The sequence below is a fragment of the Rhipicephalus sanguineus genome, chromosome 9, assembly GCF_013339695.2.
Source record: "Rhipicephalus sanguineus isolate Rsan-2018 chromosome 9, BIME_Rsan_1.4, whole genome shotgun sequence".
NCBI lineage: Eukaryota > Metazoa > Arthropoda > Arachnida > Ixodida > Ixodidae > Rhipicephalus > Rhipicephalus sanguineus.
Genome location: NC_051184.2, coordinates 17,872,938 through 17,898,302, shown reverse-complemented (window position 1 = coordinate 17,898,302; position 25,365 = coordinate 17,872,938). Strand labels below are relative to the sequence as shown.

General features: G+C 47.0%; 1 protein-coding gene across 13 annotated transcripts in view; it reads left to right on the top strand.

Moving 5' to 3' along the window:
* LOC119404674 (LIM domain and actin-binding protein 1) overlaps nucleotides 1-25,365 on the top strand; it is a 203,955-nt gene that overhangs the window by 68,647 nt on the left and 109,943 nt on the right. For 11 of the 13 annotated variants that reach the window (XM_049418965.1, XM_049418966.1, XM_037671280.2 and 8 more), the window contains exons 2-3: nucleotides 21,537-22,916; nucleotides 25,071-25,262. In XM_049418965.1, coding sequence (XP_049274922.1) covers nucleotides 21,537-22,916; nucleotides 25,071-25,262 — 1,572 coding nt within the window. Of the gene's footprint in view, nucleotides 1-9,800; nucleotides 9,818-21,536; nucleotides 22,917-25,070; nucleotides 25,263-25,365 lie in introns of those variants that run through there. The other 2 variants (XM_049418974.1, XM_049418975.1) reach the window with 2 other exon arrangements.

Sequence of the window (25,365 nt, the reverse complement as noted above, 5' to 3'; positions counted from 1 at the left end):
GGTCACGTGATTCAAAGTTGTTGAGTTGCAAATAAGTTTCTCCTGGAAATCGCCGCGCCCCGTTGCAGTGTGCGGGTGGAAAACCGCTAATAGGACAGCGCCTTGAAATTGAATGTCCGATCGCTATGCAGTATTTCGTAGTTCCGCAATTCTGGCATGACCAGCCTGCAGCGCGTATACCTTTGGTAAAATCAGCTTGCTTAGAATCGCTGATTGGCGGGTCGGTGATTCATGATAGCAAGGGCTGACTTCTGGCCTTGTTTGTACGACATATCTTAAGTGTTTAGCGCATATTTATCAAGACGGAACAAGACGAAGGGACCACACATTCAAATAAATCATTTATTGAAAGTTAACCCCTGTGTGTGTCCCCTTCGTCTTGTTCCGTGTTGATAAATCTGCGCTAAACACTTAAGATTCATGATATTTGAAATACCAGTGTGTAACTACACAGGGACACAAGACAGGGACCTGTCTTCTTGAGTCCCTGTGTAGTTACACACTGGTATTTCAAGTACCAGCTCGCATATTTATTTGTTCCTATTTTAGCCTCCCATTTTCTTTGTTCTTACGGCTACGTCCCTCCGAGCCGGTTCAGTGGCGAGTGTATACCTGAGATAAGAACTGCGCAGTCGCCGATGAAATGCTCCGCGTTTCTCGGAAGTTATTCACCCCGGGAGAGGTTCGTCTCGATCGCGTCGCAGTTTACTGACACACGCGGTCGCTCGTAATTAAGTGAAGGCGCTCTTGCTTATCTGCGGTGTCGTCTCGTATTCCCGGTGGTCGTAAACCGCCGTGCCTTGTAGGGCCTTTCCTCGAGAAACGCACTCAGCGGGTTGCATACCTTACGGAAATATTCCGTCACACTAGCCGCGATGGCTAAGCGTGAAGGACGCGGGTGCGATACCCATTCACGACAGCGGCATTTCGATGGAGCACTCTCAAAAAAGAAAGAAAAAATAGTCATTGGACTTTTTTTTTTTTTTGCGAGTTCTGACTTGCAACATATATGGCTCCCCTTAAGGAGACACGTGAACTTTCTTTGGAGATCACAATGCTCTCGTCGGAGAGTCGTGTGGCCCAAAAAAGAGTAAAATATACTCTTTTTTCTTTTCGTGGAGTGAAGCTAAAGGAGATAACACCCGTGTAAATAAGTTTAGGTGCACGTTAAGGAACCACGGGTGCTCGAATTCAACCAGGAAAACCCTACTACGGGAAAACCTCATGAAATTTATTCAGGAAAACCTCATAATAGTATTGTGTATTGGGCACGCAAAACCCCAGAACCGTCCTGGGGTTTTGCGTGCCCAATTTGCGCTTGAGTCAATTTTGATATTCCGTCACAGCTTTCTGAGCTGCTAGTAAACGTCGGAAGAGTTATAATGACTGCGTGCAGTCCTCTGGAAGGCGGACAGAGGTCTTGCAAATCATATTTAAGCCAACGCCTCCTATTGGCTCAGCACAAGTAAATCACCGTCAATAGTTGTCGTGGTATTGCCGTAGTTTTATACACCTGAGGCCACAAACTAAGGGGGGGGGGGAGGGGAGGTTAAATGTCAACCCCCGAAAATTTTCAATTTTTCATGTGTATATTGTGGGCATTTATCAGGCACTTTCTTCATCATCTGTACATTATCATCATCACATGGTGTTCTTCATCATCTTCGCTTGTGGGGACACACGTGGAGGTTGTGCTGTGCCTCGGATGTGATCGGTTCGCCAAGTCTCGAAGGCATATTAAAGGCGTGTCAACTGCTACGTCACAGTATACACACGCACACATACAAACGCACACACGCACGTTCATAAAGTATGGCTGAACGCATCCCCACCTCCCCTGAATAATGGCTACGCCTCTGGTAGCTACCCCCCCCCCCTCCACACACACACACATACAGTAAGAATGCCTCTATGCATGCGCGAGTACGCGCGCGCACGGCTTTTCCTGTTTTTTCTACTTTTTCGCGTTCATATATATACACTTCCTGGTAGTGGTAGCAGTGCCTCGTCGACGCGTTGAATATGCGCGTCGGCAAGGACGTTGCCCAGGTGAGCTTCCGGTCCCTTCTCGCGCGGTTCCGCTCTGGCTCGAGAAGGGCAACCAGCGGCCGGAAGTGGAGCGTGCACGCAGCACGTATGACCCGCTATACACACTGCAGAGCCCGTATAGAGAACCAGTGTGGTGGCTGTATATGCCCGTATTTATACCTGCGACCACTGGGCTGCGTCATAGCTCGCGGAAGCACCCATCGCGCCCGAAAATGTGCGTCAGGCGAAGCAATGACTTTGCACTTAACGTTTAAACGAAGGCTGGTTAATTTACACGTATTGCGCAGTGCACGATAGCGGGCGCACTCACTGCGCAAACCCACGAGGTTTATTTTTGTAAGCTAGTGTGGGCAGTTGTGTTGTTTATTTACTTATTTACTCGAAAACTCCACGAGAACGCCACCGTCCTTTACCTGAAATCGTGGCCGCACACAAGCTGTCGGCTTCAGATAGACTCGGTGAATGACTTTTCTGAGCTGCTGGTCTTATCCCTAATACACTAAAGAAATGTTCAAGGAATTTCGGTTGGCAACATCGAGAGGTCACTTCTGTCCAAGAGCATACACAATTACGGTGAAGTTCCTGACCAAGATTGAAGCAGAGGAGTTCCAAGTACCGTAAAGGCATCCGTGATTAGAAGGTAGTACCCATAGCCAGCTAATTGAAAGTTAGCCGATCATATAAAATGGAATATTTTGAAAATGCGGCCGATTGGTTTAAGCTGGTGTATTACGGCAAAGCTGATGTATTGCGACAAGGAGCCTGGGAAGCACTGGAGCATTACTTATAGCAGTTAGTGCAGTGTTGTGCGATGCAAACGCGTCTGAGAAGTCGGCTAGCAACATTTTTCCGACAACGCATCTGTGACCTCCTTTGCAGACCTCGCAGCATAGACGACGCTGTACGGAATTAACAAAAAACAGGGACGCCTGCCCATTCACTCGTAAGAGCGCGAAGCAACGGTCGACGACGCTCGAAAGAGGCCTCGAAAGAAAGCGGTCGCTCGAAGAGGATTCCACGGACAATCGTTAACGGTAGTGTTGTTGCGAGTGAAACCACCGAAGACCATCCGCACACACGCAAGAAAACGAGGGAGGGAGTGCCGCAACTATAGCATGTGTGCGCTGTTGGGGTTCTCGCAAACGATGCCAACTGCAATGCAATTGTTCGGCGCAGTTCAGAAGCGAAAGAAGGCGGGCCTCTTACATCGCATCAGCGTCTCTCCCACCTCTTACTTTCGCTAAAGCTTCGGCCTTCAGCTTGTCCTCTTCGCGTTTGCATTGTCCTTCTCTCAACGTATTTACGTGTAGGATCTTTCGCTATGCGACTCCGCCCAAGCCGGCGGCGTGGCGTACCTTGAGTTCACGTTGTTCGCCTCGTATAGTTGTTTCTTCCATCCCTTTTCTGTAAGGAGTAGCTACGTAACGAGTAGATCTGTAGGTGGCCTCGTAGCCTTACGAGCTCGTCGTTCACGTTCTGGCTAAGCGAAACGAAGCAGATGAACACGGTCTTGCGTTTAACACTGGTTGGTAAATCAGACCACAAACGATTATCGCATGGTTACACGCCGAGTTAGCCGTATGGATCTCTCTTTCTCAACAATTACCGTGCAGTGTGTTGAGCGGTAAACGAAAACGCCGGCTAATCTGCGGTGAAGTATCACAAGGCTTCAAGCTCGTTTACTGCACTGGTAACGCTCCATAAATGTCCTGTGTTTTGGTGCACCGAATAGTTACGAACCGTCATGACATGCAGGTAGCAACTTCGGTGTGGTTGTGCTGCCTCACGTATACTTGCTCACGTGACCCACACATAATCTCCTCATATGGTCGCGCGTGCGGATGTCATTCACTTCATTACCGAATGACTATGACTTTGCGTGCTCGGCTGCTGACCCGAAGGTCGCGGGTTCGATCCCGGCCGCGGCGGTCGCATTTCGATGGAGGCGAAATGGTAGAGGCCCGTGTACTTAGATTTAGGTGCACGTTAAAGAACACCAGATGGTCGAAATTTCCGGAGCCCTCCACTACGGCGTCTCTCATAATCATATCGTGGTTTTGGGACGTAAAACCCCAGATATTATTATGACTATGACTTTGCGCGTGTCGCTCTTTGACGCACTTTCTCATGGCATTAAATGTTGGATATTTCAGTATTTTGACAGTGATAACTGACAGGACCATGGCTTGGGAACTTTAAAGGAAGAATCGTGCACGATCGTGACTGGCGATTTTCTGTTTGCGCACTTGCAACTGGCCTCGGAAGCTGGCACCCCATTTCGTTGCTTCGTGAAGTTAGGTTAATCTCCTCCCCTCTCACTCTTCAGCGCGCCTTTTGCCACATTATTCAAGACGGAGGCAAACGGAATATTCAGTATCAAGTAGATTGAGGTACAGTGCGACTCACCAAGAAAGAAGTGTAATTCTTGTTCTTTAATCGCCACTAAAGACAAGGATTAAAGACTGACGAATTCAGACCCTGCTTCCATAAGCAAGCGGAATATTATTTGACAGGAATGATGCCGATAGAAGCACGGGAAAAAAATAGAGCGTGAATTGAACAGAATAAAACACAGATAGAACGACGTAAATCCAGATGTTAAAACTACGGATTCATGAAAAAAGAGCAAGGCGTGAAGACACGGTTACGCACCCGAAGGTCGCGGGATCGAATCCCGGCCGCGGCGGCTGCATTTTCGATGGAGGCAAAAATGTTTGAGGCAATTGTACTTAGATTTAGGTGCACGTTAAAGAACCCCAGGTGGTCGAAATTCCCGGAGCCCTCCACTACGGCGTCCCTCATAATCATATCGTGGTTTTGGGGCGTTAAACCCCAGATATTATTATTATTATTATTATTATTATTATTATTATTATTATTATTATTATTATTATTATTATTATTATTATTATTATTATTATTAAGATACGGTTACAAGAGAAGAAAACAAATCAAAAACTCCCACGTTTGCGATTTCTGGTTATTTTTCCTTGAATTCTTGTCTATACGCCTTATCGTCTTTCATGGCGAATATGCGTAGAACACACGAAATTAGAAACGAGGAAGATAACTAAGTAGAAAACTGGGCGAGTTGGTAACCACAGTGGAATTACCGCATCATTGTAATCCCAGTCTATATTTGCAACCTTGTAGCCATTGCCCTGTGTCGGGCTATAGCTGAATCTTCAAGAACATTTACCGTCTGGCTCGCCCCCCCATCTTGATATACATAGAAGTATATAAATGAGCTGTCGTTCGAATCCCGTGAGTAGCGAAAGCGCACGCGCCGCACTTTTCTTCGTGCACGTCGGCGTCGTCCCGTCTTTATTTTCGCAACGCCGTCGTCCTCCGTGCGGCCATTAGAAACGGCTTCGACCCCATCGCTGGTCGGCGGCGATCGTTTGAGCGAGGCGGCCCGCATCGTCACTGGCCGGACGGCGACGGCCGCGCGGCAGGGGTCAGTCGGCCTCACGCTGCGCTGCCTAGACGTCTCACGCGGAGCGGACGTCCGCCCGTACATTCGGCGAGCCGAAAGAGCGTGACGACTGGAACGTGCCGCGCGTTTTGAGGCACTGCGGCGCTGCTTTCCTATACAGTCAGCACCAAAAGATTATGGATCGCTAAGTATTTTAAGGACAATAATGCTTTCCTCGACCTGTTTCTTCCACTTTCTGTAATGGTGTATGACGACCGTAACGGCAATTTCGGACCGAAACAAAAAATAAAACAAGAAACAAAATTAAGTTTAAAATAAAAGCTGAAATTAAATGGCCAGAACGTGTGATTTTAGGAAGTGGAAATGAAAAGAACGTGAAATATAGCGACAGATATTGTGGCGATCACTTTTTTCTCACAAATCTAGCCCGAAAAATGGTGCCTGTGGTGCTGACTGATATGATCCGAATAAATTCAGGCCTACTTCCTTTAAAACGCTTTGCATTAATATGTTTGTTATTAACTCAGCCACCATCATCGTCGTCGGCCACAGCATAAGCTGCGCAGCTACGTAAGTGCGTATATTGCCATGAAGACGAGTAATGGGCAGTTCGCTAAATTTTGCGCACCTTTGAAAAAGACATACAAAAACAAACGTGTTCGCATGAAAGAGGTGATTTAATGCAGAGCATACGTTTCGTTTCGGTTAATTTGTCTTTCGCGAGTGCATCCACGTTTTCGCCTGCCCGTGTTACAGGAGTGTAACACCTGCCGAATTTTACGAATGTTTCGCGTAGCTATCCCAACGCTCTGCCGAACTGAACCAAGAGTTGTGTTTTGCTGGCTACGTTCACTGATGAATCCCACGGCCCGCAAACTCTCAACGCTGTCTGTATAGGTTGAAATGAGCGTTCGAAATATATATATATATATATATATATATATATATATATATATATATATATATATATATATATATATATATATATATATATATATATATATATATATATATATATGGACAATTGGGCTAGTTGAAATTCTGAACTCACCCGAAACCATAGGCAAATTTATGCACCGTATGCCCATAATTACCACAACTACTGAACGTTTGCAGCGCCTAATTTGCATATAGTGACCTAAGAACGGAACATTACGGGGAGCGGGCTTTTCGTCGCAGTGCTGGGTGCTCATTCTAAAATGAACGAAAGGGAGAAACGACCCTTCGGCTGCGCATGCGTAGTAGTTAACAGGTGGCCGCTCTCGGGGCAACGCACGGCAGCTACGCCAAACGCTTCGTAAAGAGAACACATAAACGAGGAAAAAAAATAAACATTGATCTTTTTATTTTCTCTTGAATCGTTGCCAGCCCAAACAACAGCTGCCATCAAGCCTGGCTTCCCGTTGAAAATGTCGTCCGAAAAGCATCCTAATTCCTACGATAGTTGGCTTTCCGTTTGGTCTCGCACCCCTTTCTTTGCGTTTAATAACTGTAGTCGAAGAATGATAATAATGAAGAAGAAAGAGAAAAAAAAAAAAACATTGATCAGGCAGCGCCATGCAGTGGGAAACATGAAGAAGAAATAGATGTGGCCTGTAAACCAATAGACCGAGGATGCGACTGTCTTCCGGCTCCCGATTTGCTAGCGCTCTTTTCTAAACTTTGTTGTGATAAAATGAATCTGTTACTCTAGCTCTAGCATTCCGCTTGATGAGAAGTTCAGGCATACGGGAGTTCGAATGATCCCATTTAATAATCTATTCACTATAAAGCTCTATATATATGAAATGCAGTATGCATGAAGGCATGTACATCTAATCTTACTGAAGCCAGCACGTTTCTGTATGAATGTTCGAAAGGGTTTCCACTTGGGATTGTTGGTTCTGCATTAAAACGACTAGTGCTACACATAAGACGGTGCAAAGGAAATAACAAGATGACACACAGAGCTCAAGCGCGCTCTTTGTGGGTCAACGTGTCCTTTCATTTGTCCCGTCTTATGCGCAACACTACTCGCCTTCACGTATAAGTGTCTCGTTACGTACTTACTTTAGTAGTTTTTACACAGCTTGTGTTTTGAACTATGAAACCAAATCAATTCGATCACACCACAATCAATGTCCTGAAACAGTCGCCGGTGTTCCTATACTGCGTTTCGTGTATACCATGAATCGACCCCAATGACGCGTGACCGACGGTGTCGAGGAGTTTTTTTTTTATTATTATTTATTTTTCTTTCTCTTTTTTTTCCTATGTCTAGCGGGCATTTGGGACTGTCCACCACGAAGTGAAACATATTTGGGGCCCCTTCATCCTTAAGTGCTCATCGCCGTCGAAATTACTAATGGTACAGCCAGGACTTGAATTCACTGAAATGTTGTGTAACGACTAACTCTATAGCGTCAGAAGTTCTTGTGGTCATGGGCTGTTTACTGTACGTAACGCGACACCTCGCGCGAGACGCTAACGCAATGGAGCGAAAACGAATGCAAGTCAAGGTGAAAGGCGAGATAATACGAGGCCTCCCACGCACACGATGGAGACGGCAAATGATGGTTAGATGATAGGCGGCCTGGATGCCAGCGGAAAACGTTCAGGCGAGCTTAATGAAATTGTATTGCATACGTCTCACTAGCACCCATACACACAAGGTGTCGCATGGAGTCACAACCGACTCGGTGGCACTTAACAACAACGGCAATTGTACATAAGTTCGATCCTTGAGACCTTCGCTTCGTGAGCCACCAATGGTGCCGAAAGGATAAGAGAGCGCACGGGCTGGCGGACAGGAAAGCAAAGCGAAGGGGATGGACGCCATCTATCCAAATCCCATTCTCTCTCTCCCTCCTCTTTCCCATCACTGTGTGTGTGTGTGCTCTGAGGCGTGAGCTCTTTCACTTTCCTCGCGATGGGTCGCAGCGATTCCACTGAGCGCGGTGGACGGCCCGCTCTGTCGTTATTGTTATATCTTCCGTGGCCCCGCGGCCCTCCTTTCCACTCGTCACGACCGGTTGGCCCGCCACAACCTGATGCAGGAGGCCTCTCCCATCCACCGTGCCAGCACCGAGCAGTGCCACGCGATGCTGTTTTCCGGACGAGCCGCACTACTGCCTGGATAGCTGCTCGCGTGTGCGTCTATCTCCGAGGCGTTGTAGCATCGCTCTTTCCTGCGTACAACATCCCCCGAGGCAGTGCGAATTGTGCTGTAACGCTGCGTCGAACGCGCGCGATGTGGTCGTCGTGAAGCCCTGTGGATATGGTGTTCGCATACAGCTAACATAAAAAACGGCCGGAGAGGTTCGCATATCTCCCTCCGAGTTTGCAGTATCTCGGAGCGTGTAGTATATATTGTTGCGAGTCCAAACACGTATAGCAACTCGCGAAACGATTGCGCAAAGCTTGCTCCGAAGCCCCGAAGCGACTAGGACGACGCATCGACGGCGACTGCGATATCGAATCCACGCTTCTACGTGCGCTCCACTTCTTCGACTCTTCTGTGAATACTCTCCTCTGAAGCAGCACCGAAAAATTCAGCCGTCCGTGTGTTTGAGTGTGGTGTCGATGGTGGTACGTAAGCCGTTCGGAGATTTTGTGATGTGCGAAGAAAGAGGCTGCGGCTTGTAGTGCGAAGTACACGGTAGTTCGGTCTTGCTGTGCGCTAGTTAGAGGTATATCCCGCCCCTCGTGCCCTCCACTCGCCTGTTCCTTTGTCGCCCGGAGTGAAGTGACAAGTGTGTCATCATTGACGAGATTTTGTGTACTCCAGTGTTGGAGTTGCTCAAAGAGGAGCCTTGCTACAGTTTACGTGCATTGAGTAACGACTACGCTGTCGCGATTGTTAGCACAAGACGAAACACTTGACTGAAAAAAAAAAGAGAAAAAAGAAACGGCCGACGTAATTTAAAGGCTTCCCGGCATATATACATTTTTTGAATGTTCTGGTTCGCCAGTCTGCACTGCTGACCAAAACGTGATAAGTTTATTCAGACAGCACTCTCGAAAATCTGCCAACTTTCCTTCGAGCGAGTCTTGCGGGCAAGCAGTCCACTCTTCTATGACCTCCGTCGGAGAGTACAACGCCTAAAAAGTGCGTGTTGATACAACAGACGCCGCCAAGCATCTTTGAACGAACGGATACCCTCCATCACGTTTTGCCTTCACTCGGGAATTTGCGTTTCCATCAGCGGACAAGTTCGTAACCGTTCCTCAAGAAGTGGTCTCGTGTCTATGACCTCCGGTGTATCTGTGCCCGTTTAGTGTCATACTAGGAAAGAAAATACACGCAAACAAAGAGGATGGACATGTGTCGAAGCGGAAGTGGGATGCAGAAACGTGAGTATACGCTGTAGTAACGAGATCTATGAATATGCGTATTATTTGTTATTTGCCGAGGTATTATTTATTCTTATGCCGAGGCGAATAGCATGCAGAGACCGCGATAGCCGTCACTCAGGACTTCAGGAATAGGATCTATTTGCAATCTTGAGAAACACAAAAGAATATATGAACTATCAATATGTGATAAAACATATCATCCACTGTCAACTACTAGGTTCCTAGTCAGCTCATTTGACGGACTGCACGCCGGTTTCAACATTGGTTCGTTTTTCTAGTTCGCAGTTTAACTACCCCCCCCCCTTTTTTTTTTTTTACAGTTAAAGACGAAATATGCGCCGGTAAGGTAGTTCTTAATCTACAAGACTCTCGTTCTCCAGGAGCCGTCCTAGGTCTTTTTGTTCTCTTTCTGCGTTATTTAAAATTGCTGTAACGACAGACTGCACTTAAATAAACGGAAATCTTGACTTCGTACATAATAAATTTTGCGATTCGACCGAATCCGCTTCGTTAAACGGCGTGTCTGCTGGAAAAGTTGAGCGGGACTAATCGGCCGAGGCATTGTTTACGTTTGCTGGCACCTCGATCCCGATGTTAGCAGTTAGCCACGTGTCCGCTTGAAGGACTCTAGATAACCTAATTGCTTGTCTGTGTGAACGCCTCCGCATAGGTTCGTTGTGGTTCTTCGTGACTACGCTAACGAATACAGCGAATGATTCAGATACAAGGAGTAGGTGAAACATCAGACATGCAAATCGCAACGCTATGTTCACAATCTTCGTTCTAGCGAAGACACCGGTGTGCGTCTGGCGTCCTGTGTGCCGCATAGCGTGGCCTCGTTGGGCTCGTAAAATGCGGAAGGGTTTTGTTCGTTGTCGAGCTCAGCAATATGAAAGGAACAACTGAAGCTTGCCGGGTCTGAAGCTAATTTGGTCTAACCTTCGCGCGACCGTCCTTCGGGTTTGATAAATGGCGACCACATTCTCTTTGACTTCGCAACGGTGCTTACATTACTGGGGAAGCCCTCCATTATCTACAGGATCGCAGCTCCTTCGTCTAAGCATCAATCTAGTATGGTATGCACTAACAGAAATGGTATTCGTGTGCACTTTGTGCGAAAATACACAACCGCTTTGGTGCTTTGACCATCCAAGATTATGATTATTAATGCAAGCGAAATGCAGCTAAAACCTTGAAAACACACTCGGAAACTTAGTAGATCTCAAAGCTTCGGCTGTCTAGAAGATAAGACCTTCGTTGATCTGCAGTTTCTTTGAGCGGGCCGCAGTGATCACAAAACTCGGCAACTCTCAAAACATCCAAGTTCCTACGAAGACGGTCGCTTTCGTATGTACGCTTCTTGTCAGTCCTCCATGAAGGCTCCGCAGCCTTCGTTCCAGTGCTGCCTTCGGCTTTCGCTTTGCAGTATAAAAAAATTAAGGCCTACCTGAATTTGATAGAGTGGAATAGCCAGACTTCTTCATTAACTTTGGCTTCAGGACTTCACGATCCTAAATTTTCCTTCCTGCTTTTGTTTAGCCTTCGAAAGGTACGTGCTCGTATTGTCTATACGCGAAGACACGTTGGAGGGCTCGTTGGTTGGAATTCATGATACAAAACGCTGTGCGCGTGTGTGCGTGTTTGTGTGTGTTTTCGTCGTCATTCGGTTGCGCTTACATTTTGTATCCTTACACCTCTTTCAGACGCACTAGACGCGGACCGTACGTTATTGCTAAAGCTGCAACGCCTTCTTCGCGTATGGGTCTTGGAAAAAATATGTTTTTTCGCTGCTCCTTCGAGGTAACGGGAAAATCGTGCCATCATTTGCATGAGACAAGCCAGCCTCCCCTCCTTCGCGCTGTAGCGGAGTTTGCGTGTGGCCTCCAACTGATGTAGTCAAGAAAGAAAGAAAAAGAAACGATGTCGAAAAAAATGGAAAGCAAAAAGCAAAATGGGCAGCGCTGCAGGCCACCCAGGCGGCCAGTCCTTTACATGCCATATTTTACAGGCACTTTGCATTCTTGCAAGCACCGTCGCGGAACGCGAGGAAAAACGCGAGAAACCAGTATGCATATGCGAAGTAAAACGCACTTTTGTTTCATTTAAGCATCGGACCAGTCGCGTCTTCTTAGTCAATGCGTGCCACATGTATGGTCATTGCCATGTGGGCTTAGTAGACAACTCACAAGAAAAGCACGGCTCTTTTCATTTGTCTTATAGAACTTGTTTTCTCTTTTTTTTGTCTTATAAAACTCCGGAACCCCGCAAAACGGAGAGAGGCTTATGAAAGATTTAAAAAGGTGTACTTAGATTTAGGTGCACTATAAGGAACCCCAGGTGGTCGAAATTTCCCGAGCCCTCCACTACGGCGTCCCTCATAATCATATCATGGCCTCGGGACGTTAAACCCCAACAATTATTATTAAAAACAATAAGTCACTCACCCGGCTTTTAGTGCGAAGCCAGAAAAGCAAATCCATACGAATTACTCAGACAGTTTGTATTTGGACGCTGCGATTTGCTAGCTTCCAGGTTAGCTCAAACAGTAGAGCAACATCCCCAACCCCGCCCCTCCTGGAAAGGCGTTGGTCCCGGGTTCGATTCCCGCGCCAACACAGATCTTTCGTCAAATAGGAAGCTTTCTTTCTGAGACATCCGTACGCGTTTTTTTTTTTTTTGTATTTGTAGCTTCTTAGAACAAAACAGGAAGGCTTCTTTCTCGTGTCGCCTTACCGATGCTTTTTCGGAGTGGACGATTGTCCGGATTGTCTGGTGTGAATGTGAAGTTGAGAGAAGACGAGTGATGAGTTGTACAATTGCGCGCATTGTGCACACGTCAAAGAAATCTTAGCTATCGAAGCTGATGTAGAAGTACCATCACGCGAGTATTCTGAAATAAAATCAATATTTTTTTTTGGTTTTTTTGAGGGGAGGGGGAGAGCATTCAGAGAAAACTCCACGCAAAGGTATTAAAGAACAGAAGAAAATCCTAAAACCAGCGATTGCACCGAGGTGTCAATCATCAGTCGCCTTGTGCTCCGTCTTTCTTACACGCGTCTGTGTATCCTGTAGGTTTCTACGGAAAGCGGTAGGGAAGCGTAAACGACTTACCGTCACGGAAGTGCCCCTCACTTTTGGTCAGTCGTGAGACCCTTGACGCGACCTCGGCGGCCTTCATTTGCATTAGCGCGAGGCACAGATTTACGACGAAGGAATAAGGACCGAAACAGACGGCGGCAAAAGAAAAATCATGCGTCGACCTCACAGGACCCCTGCATTTCCGCGCTTTCGCCCCTTTGCTTGCTTCCGACAATCCCCCGCGCTTTTTTTTGATCCCTTAATATATATATATATATATATATATATATATATATATATATATATATATATATATATATATATATATTTCTTCCTCTACGTTGCACTATCGAGACAGCCAGTCAAAATGCCGCCAGCTTACCGCGGAGATCCGAGAGGGAATGAATAGAAGCTCGTTGCTTCGGTCGCCACCAGAAAGTGGAATCAGTTATTTCCGTGGTTTACTGCAACGAAAAAAAAAGAACCATAAAAATAAGAACTGACTCTTCACATTGGCGTGGCAGGAGCCTAAGTGTCTTAATGATTTTGTGCGTTCTGCTGCAATGCTGTTTTGCCAAAGTTTCGATAACATTTATCTAATTTCTCTTACTAAGCACACGCATGCACACACACACACACACACACACACACACACACACACACACACACATATATATATATATATATATATATATATATATATATATATATATATATATATATATATATATATATATATATATATATATATATATATATATATATATACGCACACACAAACACTAGATGTTGCTATATATACAGCTATATTTGACTTAATTAAATTACCACGTCTTATGAAGAAATGCGCTTCTAGGCAGGACGCACTCCACAGTCCTGTGAAACGTGATTCATGCCGATGCGCTTACTAGATTAGCCCCACTTATCGATGAAAATGATTTATTTATTTATTTATTTATTTATTTATTTATTTATTTATTTATTTATTTATTTATTTATTTATTGTAGGAGTTCACTTGTCACATGAAGGAAATGCATAAAGCAGGCTTTTCCCTGCATATACCCTTCTTGCAGTGAAGCCACCTTCGGCAGACGCCTTGTAGAAGTGATTTTCTCGCACAAAATCTATTCAAGGTATTGCCTATAATACAATAGGAAATTAACAAGAGAAGATTTTATATCTTCGGGTCGGCTCGCACATGTTCAGCTTAACCGGGCACAAGTTCACAGAACAGTGTTGTGGTATTCGGTATACAGTTAAAACCCGCAATAACGAAATCGCCGGGGAAAGCACAAAATTTCGCTCTTGAGGGAATTTCGTTGGCGTGAGAATGCGGTAGAAAAGACATGCAATCTACAAAAAAAAAACACATTTTATTTCCAAAAGTCAGTACGTTTGCTTTGGCGGGCCTTACCATGCAGCAATTTCATGCCTCTCGATCGGGAATCTCGTTTGTCACGGCACAAAGTTCGCCTCATGCACTGGTCAGTGCCGGCGGCACTGCGCTGTCACCGGTACCGTCATGAAGTGCGCCTATATACGTGGCGAACCTTCTTCCGGCTCCGCTGAATCAGCGCAGAATCGTGGACAGCGAGCTGCACGCAACGCCCAATTCTTCGGCGATGTCCATTTTTTTTCCTGCCCTTTCCCACCTCACTGATGATTGCAGCCTTATCCTCCAGCGTGATGAACTTCCGCTTTTTCTTTGGAGGCGGCATCTTCGCAGGCAGCGAAATCGAACAAAGCCGACAAAGCCAAGAACGAAGCCGAAAGTACAAAGCCGACAAAACCGAGCACAGCCAAGACAACGATTGAAACTCCATGAGGAATGTGGATTTGGCTACGTATTCCGCGATAACGAGCGTCTTTATGTTTTTTTGTAAACAATGATGGCGGCTGCTTCTCAAGTGCGCTGTAGCGATAGTTTTGCACAATTTAGGTGCAGCATGAATGCATTTCAGCAGTTTTCGAACGTAGTTAATGTTGCGAGAGTGGATTATTTGCGCACTCGTGTTTCAAAAATTTTGTTAATGAGGGACTGCAGTATGAATATCTTTCGTAGTCGCGAGTTACGAAATGCATTGACTCCTATGGGTGTTCGCCGGTGCTCCGAAAATAGTTCATTGCGATGAGAATTTTGTTCCCTCGGGATTTCGTTATCGCGGGTTTCGACTGTATTGTGGGCTAGGTGGTCAGCCGCTATCAAATAGTTTTACGAAAGCTGCGTTCACTAAAATAGGCGCGGGTTTCTTCTCTTTAGCAAGAGTACATCCGTGTCATCATCTTGAATCTTTGTTTTTTTTTTTATACTGAAATACTAAGTTAATGGAGCAGGCAGGCGTTGTGCCCCTTTAGGTGGCAGTTGTCAGCCTGTTCCCTCCCTATTTCCTCTGTGTCTTCGTGTTTTGTATGTATCCAAACCAAATAATAATAATAATAATAATAATAATAATAATAATAATAATAATAATAATAATAATAATAATAATAATAATAATAATAATAATAATAATAATAAATGAAGGTGTTGTCACCATTTCTTGGCGACGGCTACCCCTTTCCACTTGGTTGTTAGGATATAAAGGAAGTTTAAGACATAAAATAAATATAGGCTTGCATTTGGCGAGTTCGAATGTTCTCGTTTTAACATGGTCTCGTTAATTAACACTCATATTTGCCATCTTAGTGTACCCATTGAACCCTCTTTTGCAAACTATTGGAGTATCTAGTTCGCTTTCGATACGCTTTGCGGCTGCCGGGTTGTTTTCGTCCGCATAACTTCCTCGTGTGCTTTTTTGCAACGATCCCCGTTTTCGCGTTGAGATCATGTTTGACGATTAAGGCCTACGTGTTCCTTGGAACGGCCGCGTTCTTCGCACGCTTTCCCAATAGCCGCGTTTATTCTTTCTCTCTCTCTCTCTCTCTGGTCTCGTACTTACTGCAGGGTAATACTGTACGCAGCTCGCTTTCCGGCAATCGCCTTGTCTCGGCCGGGCACGTAATGCACTGCTCGTTACCACGCCCGTCAATAAATCCCACGAAATCCGCGCCATACGTACGCCGCCCCGTGCCCTGTCTCACAACATGCGTGCAGTGCGGCGCAGCTTCTAGAGTTGGAGCGAGTGAAGAGGAGAATCGGTTAACAAACCTTACTGCACGTTAGGTTTGGTAAGGACAACAAGGGAACCACGAGTCAATTAAGGACAGCTCTTACGAGCGCTTGTGTAAGTTAGCACGGCTCCTGTTAGACATGTAATTGGGCCTAACCTGTGCGACTCCGCAAAGCTTGCTAGCTCAGAGGGACACGTACTATCGGAAAGATTAATAAATCGGTATGAAAAAAAAAAACTATTTTGCCAAGATTCGAGAAGAGGACGCATACTTATCCTGTGCGCGAGTTGGGGGTCACGTGACGCGGATGAAATGTGGTTCCGCGCTGCTTTTGCTTTTGCATCAACCAACGAGAGTCTAAATGGAACAGTGAACTAGACTGTACGGGTACGTGAAGAAAATGACAATTTTATTCCTTTTTAGGTCTTTGGACAATGTTAACACATGATCAGACGCCAGCCCACATCCACAGCACTTCCCCAACATGGCACGTTACCAAGTATATCTACTCACTATAATATTGCCACAAAAAGGTTGGCAAGGCAATCGTGACACACAACAGGCCAACAGTAGCTGTCAGAATCGCGTAAACCTGCTTCAGCCTTCACGTCACTGCACGGTTTTCACTATGCACCGAGTACAGTCCGGAGCCGACAAAATAAGCTTCTCTTCTTCTTCGTGCTCAGATAATCCATCTGCCCGTGAGAACGCGAGAGCCAGCAACGTACAGACGGCTGTGTAGAAGTGGGGAGCGGCCACTTCAACGTAACGACGTTTCCGCGTCAGTGATTTTCTTGGCTGCGCGCGGAAAACAGTTTCCGGATAACTCTATTGCTCTGCCGGTCCACGGGAATGTCGGTCGCGCACGCTCGTGCGCACCTCGCGCGCGTGCCCGGCTCCGCGCTCTGGTTGTGTCGTGAATTGCGTGCAATGGCTGTCCGAACTTTGTTTTGTTGCCATAGCAATTATACGGAGGCGCAAGAACCTCGCCGACGCCGTAATTGCCTCGCTATCCTGCCCAAAGGCGGATGCGCTACACGCGCGTAGTGTGTTTGAGCATACAGCCTTGTACCACAGTCAGGGTTATACTACGGAGACAGGTTAAAGGGCCTCCACAGATGCGGACTGCATCTGGAAAAATCAAGCGAAGTCGACGCATTGCCAATGCTACCTCAGTTGTCTGAAGCTAGGCAGGCAGCGCTCTGACTTTTTGCTGCCGGTACACAAGCATTGTACACACGCCACCATAAGTGCACAAGCGTTCCTCTAGGGCTGGTGCGTATGCGTTGCTTTGAACGAAACGGCAGTACACGTCGACAATATTTTACGGTATACATGATGTCTTACACCAAACGACCATCCGCCTCCGCCGGTCTTATCTCGTGCATCCTCGAGGAGCGACGCCTCCGACGCCACTGTGACGCTTTGATGGCGAGTTTTCCTGGGCTCTGTTTTTTCCAGGGCCTTGTTGTGTGGTTCCCTTTTTTCTTTGTTTTTGTTTTTTTTGGAAACCAGAACAATCTTGCTACATTACGGCTTTAAGTACCTGTCTGTTATTGTTACATTCCGAGGGACGTACGACGATGTGAAGGTGTTTCTCAACTTCTTTGCTAGATTACATTCGAAAGAAGCTCAAGATACGATGCAAGGCAGAAGCAGCGTTGTTGTAGAGGCCATATAACACTGCTCACGTGCCTGTTTGCCGGATGCCTACATGGAAGTCTTCAGGTACATTATTAGAACGTGGGAGGTTTACAGTAGTGTGTAGCACGTAGATTTTATGGCCACATAACAGAGTATGTTTTATGAGTAACAGAGTATGTTTTATGGCCACATAACAGAGTAACCCAGACGTCGTTTCGAAGTGTTTTTATGCTCACCCCATATGCTTGGTCATTCCAGCAGTACCCATGTCAAGAACATTAAGCAGCACGAAAGCGTTGTAGTGTGCGAACGCGCGTTTGTGTGTGTGTGTGTGTGTGTGTGTGTGTGTGTGTGTGTGTGTGTGTGTGTGTGTGTGTGTGTGTGCGTGCGTGTGTGTGCGTGTGTGTGTGTGTGTGTGTGTGTGTGTGTGTGTGTGTGTGTGTGTGTGTGTGTGTGTGTTGTGTGTGTGTGTGTGTGTGTGTGTACGCGCTGTTATGTGTTTATCAGTGTACATATGATAATCATCACCCAGCGCCTAGAGAGTATGTCAGGCGAACAGCCAGGCTAACATCTCTAGCTCTTCAATGAAATATTTCTCTAAAGCCGCCGTAAATGGGAGCAGACTTATGTTTATGGCCCGCAGAATGTACGTAGGGGCGACATCACACCCCCTGACCGCCTCCCTACTGCCGTGCCGTAACTGACGCCTCTGGGCAGAGGTATATACACCGCGTAGAAACAAGCTGCATTCGAACATGTTTGATGCGGGCAGGATGAACTTGCAGCCCAGAGCATGCACAATAGGCTCACAACACCAGGTTAGACTATTTCGAAATGCCGTCTCAATGCCTACCGGAAACTCTCGAGCCCGTGCGTTTGTTCGGGACGAAACTATACTTGCGTTCACTCAGGCTCCCAGTTTCTAAAGTCCGACCAACACGTTTGTCTAAGCCTAACGGTTCAAACAAACTATAAAGGTATCCGCAGCAAACGTGCTGCGCCTCTACATTTTTTCTTTTTTTCAGAGGGTGTCGCAAAACTTGTCGCTGAGAAAAGTTTAGCTCGATGGTGGCTCAGAACTAAGCGGTCGGGAGGCATATATATTTCGGTCACTTGTGCTCACAAACGGACACGACCGACAAGGTGCGCGCACGCCTGCCGCCACCTGGGAGTGTATGATACAAAGTATAAATAACCGTTTCATTCTCGTGACGGCCTCAGTGAACCCGGAGCGCAACCAAGGATTGCACTTCCGTTTTGTTTTGTTTTCTTTTTGTCTTGTCATCCTCGCGTGTTGCGAACCATCTAGTCAGGAGACCAAACTCTTTGGAAGTGAACCCATAATTAGCTCCTAAGCAGGCACGGAGGAGCCACGGCAGCCTATTTCCTAAGGCGATGCTCGTGTCGCTCTGAAATACGGCCATTACGCACGCTTCGTGTGCTGGCAGCACGCACAGACCCCCCCAGCCTTTGGAGGCGTCGTCCAAATATGTGCCTCATTCCTGACGTCTGTAGTCACGTGGATCACTCCAATAAATGTCAAGGTATCTACAAAGCTGCCCGCTACGTCTGTTGATGCGTACCGAAAGCAGGCAATCAATAAATCGAAACTCCGCGGCGAAGCCATCAACAGAGAGAGAATGAACAATAACTTCTACGCTGTGGAAGCCAGACGAGGAATATGCACGATCTAGGTGTAGTCGCGGCGTTGCCTTTAAAGCTAATTTGATACCGACGACTCTTTCGAAGGTGCTTTAGTTTTTCAGTCTGCTGGAACCTTTGCCTGATCTCCATTAGCCTGATATTTTCAAAGCTCTCAACTAATTTTTCCAAGAGAGCGAACTGGATAAGAAGCTTTGGAGAGTCTCTGCTTCAAGGCTATTTTTTTTTCTTTTTTTCTTTTTTTGCACCGCCACCTTCATCCTCATAATAAACACGCCCTCTCTCTTTATACACCTTCCCCATCACGAACGCAGAGTAGCAGCCTGCTACTCTGCGTTGCGTTGCACCTGCTGCCAGCAGGTGGAAACGTTGCTTCAGGCCGACCTCGCAGCTTTTATACCATAACAAATCAATCAATCAATCAATCAATCAATCAATCAATCAATCGGAAAACTAAACTTAAACTGGTCAGGAGAAATTGTCGAGAACACAGCAGCAGGAAGGGAATCGACAAAAATCGCCAGTACTCAAGCAGAACCATGCCTATGCTTTTCAGGATGAGCACATGTTGTGCAACCCATCAAGGCCTTGTGCTTTGCAAGTCTACTGCTAGCCTATGCAGCAACACAACTGTATTAGAGATTGTAATTCACAGGCCCATCTTTTAGAGCTCGAATGCCCCGTCAGTTTCTTGACACTGGTTCCATTCCACCCAAAGTTCTGTCAGGAAAATGACGAGATTTGGAAACTAAAGCGTATAATAGCTCTTAACATGCGTGTGGTTCCAAGGGCAGGCAACAACGAAAAACTAAGCCTCTACAAAAGAGAAAAACTACAGAAATAAAACCTACTTAAAGCTCTTCTTTCGGTTATCGCAGGATCTATTATAGTCGTTCCTTACAGCTGAACTTAATCGTGCGAGGTGTGCTACCACTAAATCAAACAGCTGCAGCGAATTCATTCGAGACGTCTCCAGCTATGTATCCTGAACTGAACTGGCGCTAACCCAGAACAGGTCTGCGAGCACTGTTCTGACGTGAGCATCGTGTCTTCGAATCAAGGCGACCGGTAGTATTTCGGAAGACGGCTACGAAGCCGTTTGCGACGCCTACAGTTACGCCATCGGACCCACCTAGACGACCAATAAGTCTAAACGAATACACGCGCACAAAGCGAGCGAGAGAAAATGTGCCACGAGAGGTCTGCCGAAGCCTTCGAGATTGGCGGTCGCAGACACAGCAAAGAAGACCGCGCGTGGAAAAAGAAAAAGAGCGTCGGGAGGGAGTGTGCTCTAATTTTATCCTCGCGGAGGATCCGGACGGCAGAAAGGTCCTGAGATTGCGGCTTACAGCACACACCCCGCCTTCCTTCCACTTCACCTCCCAACGGCCCGGTTGTGTTGCATGCTCGAGGCCTCTTCCTCTGACAGAGCGGCGGAGCTTCTTGGCAACGATTTCCCCCTGGGCTCTCTCTTTCGTGTGTTAACCGGTAGGCAACGCGCTCTTTCGCTACTAGCCTCTTTCTTCCCCAGGGCGCCGAAGAATTGAGCCTTTTGTCCGGAGCACCTTCGCTAACTGTTCGTTGTCGCTGTTCCGGCGGGGAACATCTTGAGTGCCCGGCAGCTCCTTCTACGCGACGCTTATACCCTGAGGGTCGCGGTTAATTGGAGTCTCGATTCGTCTCAAGGCTAGAACTCGGCACGGACGTATGGCATTCCCTGCCGTATTTTCGTCACTTGCGATCTGCGGTACAAAGCTTCCTTTCAGATCTTTGTTCTTCGTCCTTTCCTATTCCTTTAGCCTCTTAGTTACTGTCTATGTTTTCTGTGTTTCTTAGCAACCTTGACTTTTTTATATGTTCCACGAATCCATCTTCCCTAGTGCTGGCTCACGAACGGAAACAGCGGCACGGTGAAATGAGAAAACTTTGTAACGTTTCTGCTGTCCACTGTACCCAACAAGCTTAACATGTTCGTACCGGTAGAGCACAAATGCATATCGGTGACGAAATATGTCGCAGGACAAAGTGACGATGGGCACGTAGAGTACCTTGACCGGTGTCTATCGTTCGCCGGATCCTCAAATTGCTGTGTACTATGTAGTCATCGTAGCAACTGAAAAGATGCTACGCCACGCCTTGTCATTTCATCCATGTTGCGAAGATTTCACGTTTGAATGTGTGCTAATTTCGCTCTCTTTTTTTTTGTCTGTGTCGTTTCAGGTGACCATGTCAGACGTGGCCGATTCTGTGAGTAACCCACAGTCTCCGGTGAATGGCATCTTGCTGGGTGAACCCCTGACGCTTGACTTTGACCCAATGAGTTTCCAGCTGTCTTCCCCGACCGAGACAAAACCTCCTGTCGACCTTGTCGACTCGTCCCCCGAGGACCCTCCCTTTGCTAACGAACCCCCTGAAATCGCTAACGATACTAACTACAAATACAACCCAAAGTCCTACCTCCTGGACCTAGAATCACTGCAGGAGCTGCAAGCCAACATACAATCGACGTCGTCTACGACACAAGACGACGACGCGATGGCGGAGGACGAACGAGGCGAGACGGCGTTGAACGACACCGCCGCGCGAGACGACGCTGACCACAGGCCGGACCTTCTCGTCGGTGTGACGGTGAGAACGTCACCCGGAGGACACCAGGCCTTTATACTCGAAGAAGACGAGGACGAGCTCGACCTCACTGATTCAAAGTCGGAAGATGACTCTCGTGAGGTCGACCTCTCCGTAGACGCGTCCGAGTCTTCATCCAGTCTCAATCCAGAGAGCTCGAGCCCGCTGAATGGAGGGCCACCCGGCAGTAGCCCTCCCGCACAGCAGGAAGACCTGGTAAGTTCTCCATTGGCCAACCTTCCCGAGGACGGAGTCGACGAGGAAGAAACGCCCACGCCACCTGTGAGAGGAGAGAGCCGCCGTGGCGGCAGTTCTGTGCAAATCGTGGACCTCTTGACTTCGCCTTTGGAGGAAAGCCTTGGAAGTCCTGGAGCGCGGGTTAACGGCACAGCAGCGGGGCAGTCGATAGCAGAGAGTGTCTCATACCAGGTGACCACGCCAGAGGAAGCTGAATCCCGACCGGAAGCAATACCGGAGGAGGAAGAGGAAGTGAGTGACGACGGACTTGGCGGAGTCAGCAGCGCCGTTCAGGAACTGGCCAGCTTCGTTGGAGAAGGCGCCGACGCTTCGCAGGATGATCAGTTTGTAGATTACGTGGTCAGCACGCCTGAAGACGATGATGACTCGGCCTGCAACGTCGAAGACAATTTCACCAGCCCCGTGCCGGAGATGACCAGGGAGACGTCGTCGGCCATGAGTTCTGACATGGACACGTCCTCTAGGACGACCAGCGTGGAGACAGTGGCGTGTGCCAGTCCTCTGAATCCCCAGCAAGACGCCAACATCTTGAGAAGTCCTCAAGGACGGGAAGGCACCTCGCTGTCTCCCGATCGGCGCGACGAGTCGCTAGATCCTGCGCATAGCCCTAACAACCTTTGCACGACCCCCGTGTTGGCTTGCTCACCCACTGACACGGCAGAAGTGGCTGACACGCCAGAGCTTGAGAGCAGTGAAGATGAGTTTGAGTACACGCCTGTAAGTCCACTCGTGCTTGATGCCCGCTTAATCGGCGCAGCTTGCTCACGCCTAATTAGCGTTATCCCGCTTATGCATGTGCGCCGCTGTTAAGGCTGTGAGACCGGTTCGCTTCTTGATATCAATGTTGTCATTGTGCATTACTCTGGTGGTCTGTGGTGCAACAGAGGCAAACGTCTGCCATGGCGACAGAAATTTCTGGATATGACGCGTTGACTGAAATGAGTCATAAGAGGGGAACATAGAAGCCATAAACTCTCTCTAAAAAATACAAACTTGTGCTACTGTACAAGAAGACTAATAATGGCATACCCTAAATATGAAAATTCAATTCTGCGTAATCCCGCCAAGTATAGAAAAGGTTGTGAAAGGAAAATTGGCATCCACCCTTTTTTTAACACAAAGCTACACGGAAATCCGTACGGACATCTCGAAAAGAAAAGCTTTCTAGTTCACGAAAAATTCGTCGTGGTTAGGGGACCATGGACCCAGTGGCGTAGTTGGGGGGGGGGGGGCACATCGGGCCTGTGTCCACACCCCCCTCCCCCAAATTTTTTTTTGCCACGGCATACAGAGCTCAAAATGACACTCGATCACATCTGCCTGCCCGACCCCCACTTCAGATCAAGGAGGTGCCCCCCCCCCCCCCCCCCCCCGAAAACAATTTCCGGCTACGCCCCTGCATGGACCAGAAGCTATCACGAAAAAACTAAGCAGTGGTTCATGCTGCAATTCCCGGCCATTTCTTGACAGCACGAAGGAAAGTCATTAAGGAATGTGAAAACACATCGCGCGGTAGAGTTTCACCAGAATATCGCAGGGTAGTCTGATGCAGGGCTGTTTACAGTTGGGGTGCAAACGGAGAAATCAGATTGAATTCAGCTTATCTGGCTCCAGCGGTGACAAATGGTCCTGCCGGAGTCGCAGCTCAGTTTGGTGGCCAAATTATCCATGAATTATCTTGTAATGACGGCGACCTCGTCAGACTGTCGACGCAATTTTTTGGCAGATTGCTTTCCTGCTATACTGATAACAGAATAGGTGGTCGTAAGTTCTAGTGTTTGGCTTTTCAGTCTTAAGCGAAACAGAGGTGGTCCGATATTAACTCCGTATATAAAGGAACTCCAAAGGTGACACTTAATCTGCAATAATGAATTATGTTTCTGCAATGGTCAAAGAACTATCCTTACTGTTAAAAGCGAGTTAAGATTTAAAAAAATATATATAGAAGCACAGAAATGACAGTCGGGTGGCGACGTCCTCGTAAAGTTTCGGCAAGAGCTAGCCGTGTCGTCACAGATATAGCTGTTTATGTGTAGTGAAATACTACAACGAATTTTAAAAAAAGAAAAAAAAAAGCTGGAGATTCAGTTTAGGAATCTTACGTAACTTTTCCTTCATCAAACGTGCATCAATCGAAAAAAAAAGTGTTTGAAATACGTGATGTCACCCTGCAGCTCAGGTGTTGGCACGAAATTCAAGGAATTTCGCCACCACCTGTAAAAATAAAATATTCACAGCATTCGTGCCCTGCATTTCTTTTACGGCTTAGAGTATTCGTACATTAACTTAACGCCAGTAAAGTAACGGCGTACGGTGTACTCTGGGAGTGTTATACTTGATGTTGGGCTGTTTAGCGCGTGTTCAAAAATCAATCATTTATTTAACGTGCACAGGAACAACCGACAGGTCTTCGTGCTGGCGCACGAGAAAAAAAAAAACAATACAATAAAGACAGCCTAAAACGAAAATGCAAACATAACAGAGCAGAAACGTGAAAGCAATAATAATAATAATAATAATAATAATAATAATAATAATAATAATAATAATAATAATAATAATAATAATAATAATAATAATAATAATAATAATAATAATAATAATAGTTGACAAAAAATACAAAACCACAGAGAAGGCCACCGTCCCGTCAATGTGCCCTTGCCGTGGTCGTGATTTTGGTGCTAACTGTATTATTATGATGCGTATTACAGTCTAGGGCGTCATAGCGGTGTTCACTTAAAGCACTCGGGATGAATTTCAGTCAGCTAGCCTTTCAGGCCACCTTGCCATGGGATCACAGTTGTTTTACTTGTGTTGCTCGTGCGGTTTATGTCTGACGGCGAGACCTCGTCGCTGTGCACTGTACCTCAGGCGGGCGTTACAAAGTCCTCGGTCACCAAGAGCAAGCGAGTGGTGGCCAGCGCCCGGACGAGCAGCAAGGAAGGCATCACGCTGCAGCAGTCGAGCATCACCTCGACAAGCCGAGTGGACTCTCACACCGAGGTGGTCACTGGCAGGGGTGGTGCCTACGATGGCCTCAACGGCATCACCGAAAAGACCGAGGTAAGCCTACTTAGAACCGCGTTCTGACCAGCCTCGTACTTGACGTTGGTCCGGCCCGAGCATCTTATCCCACGGAGCATATAGCTGACCATCTTTCTCATTT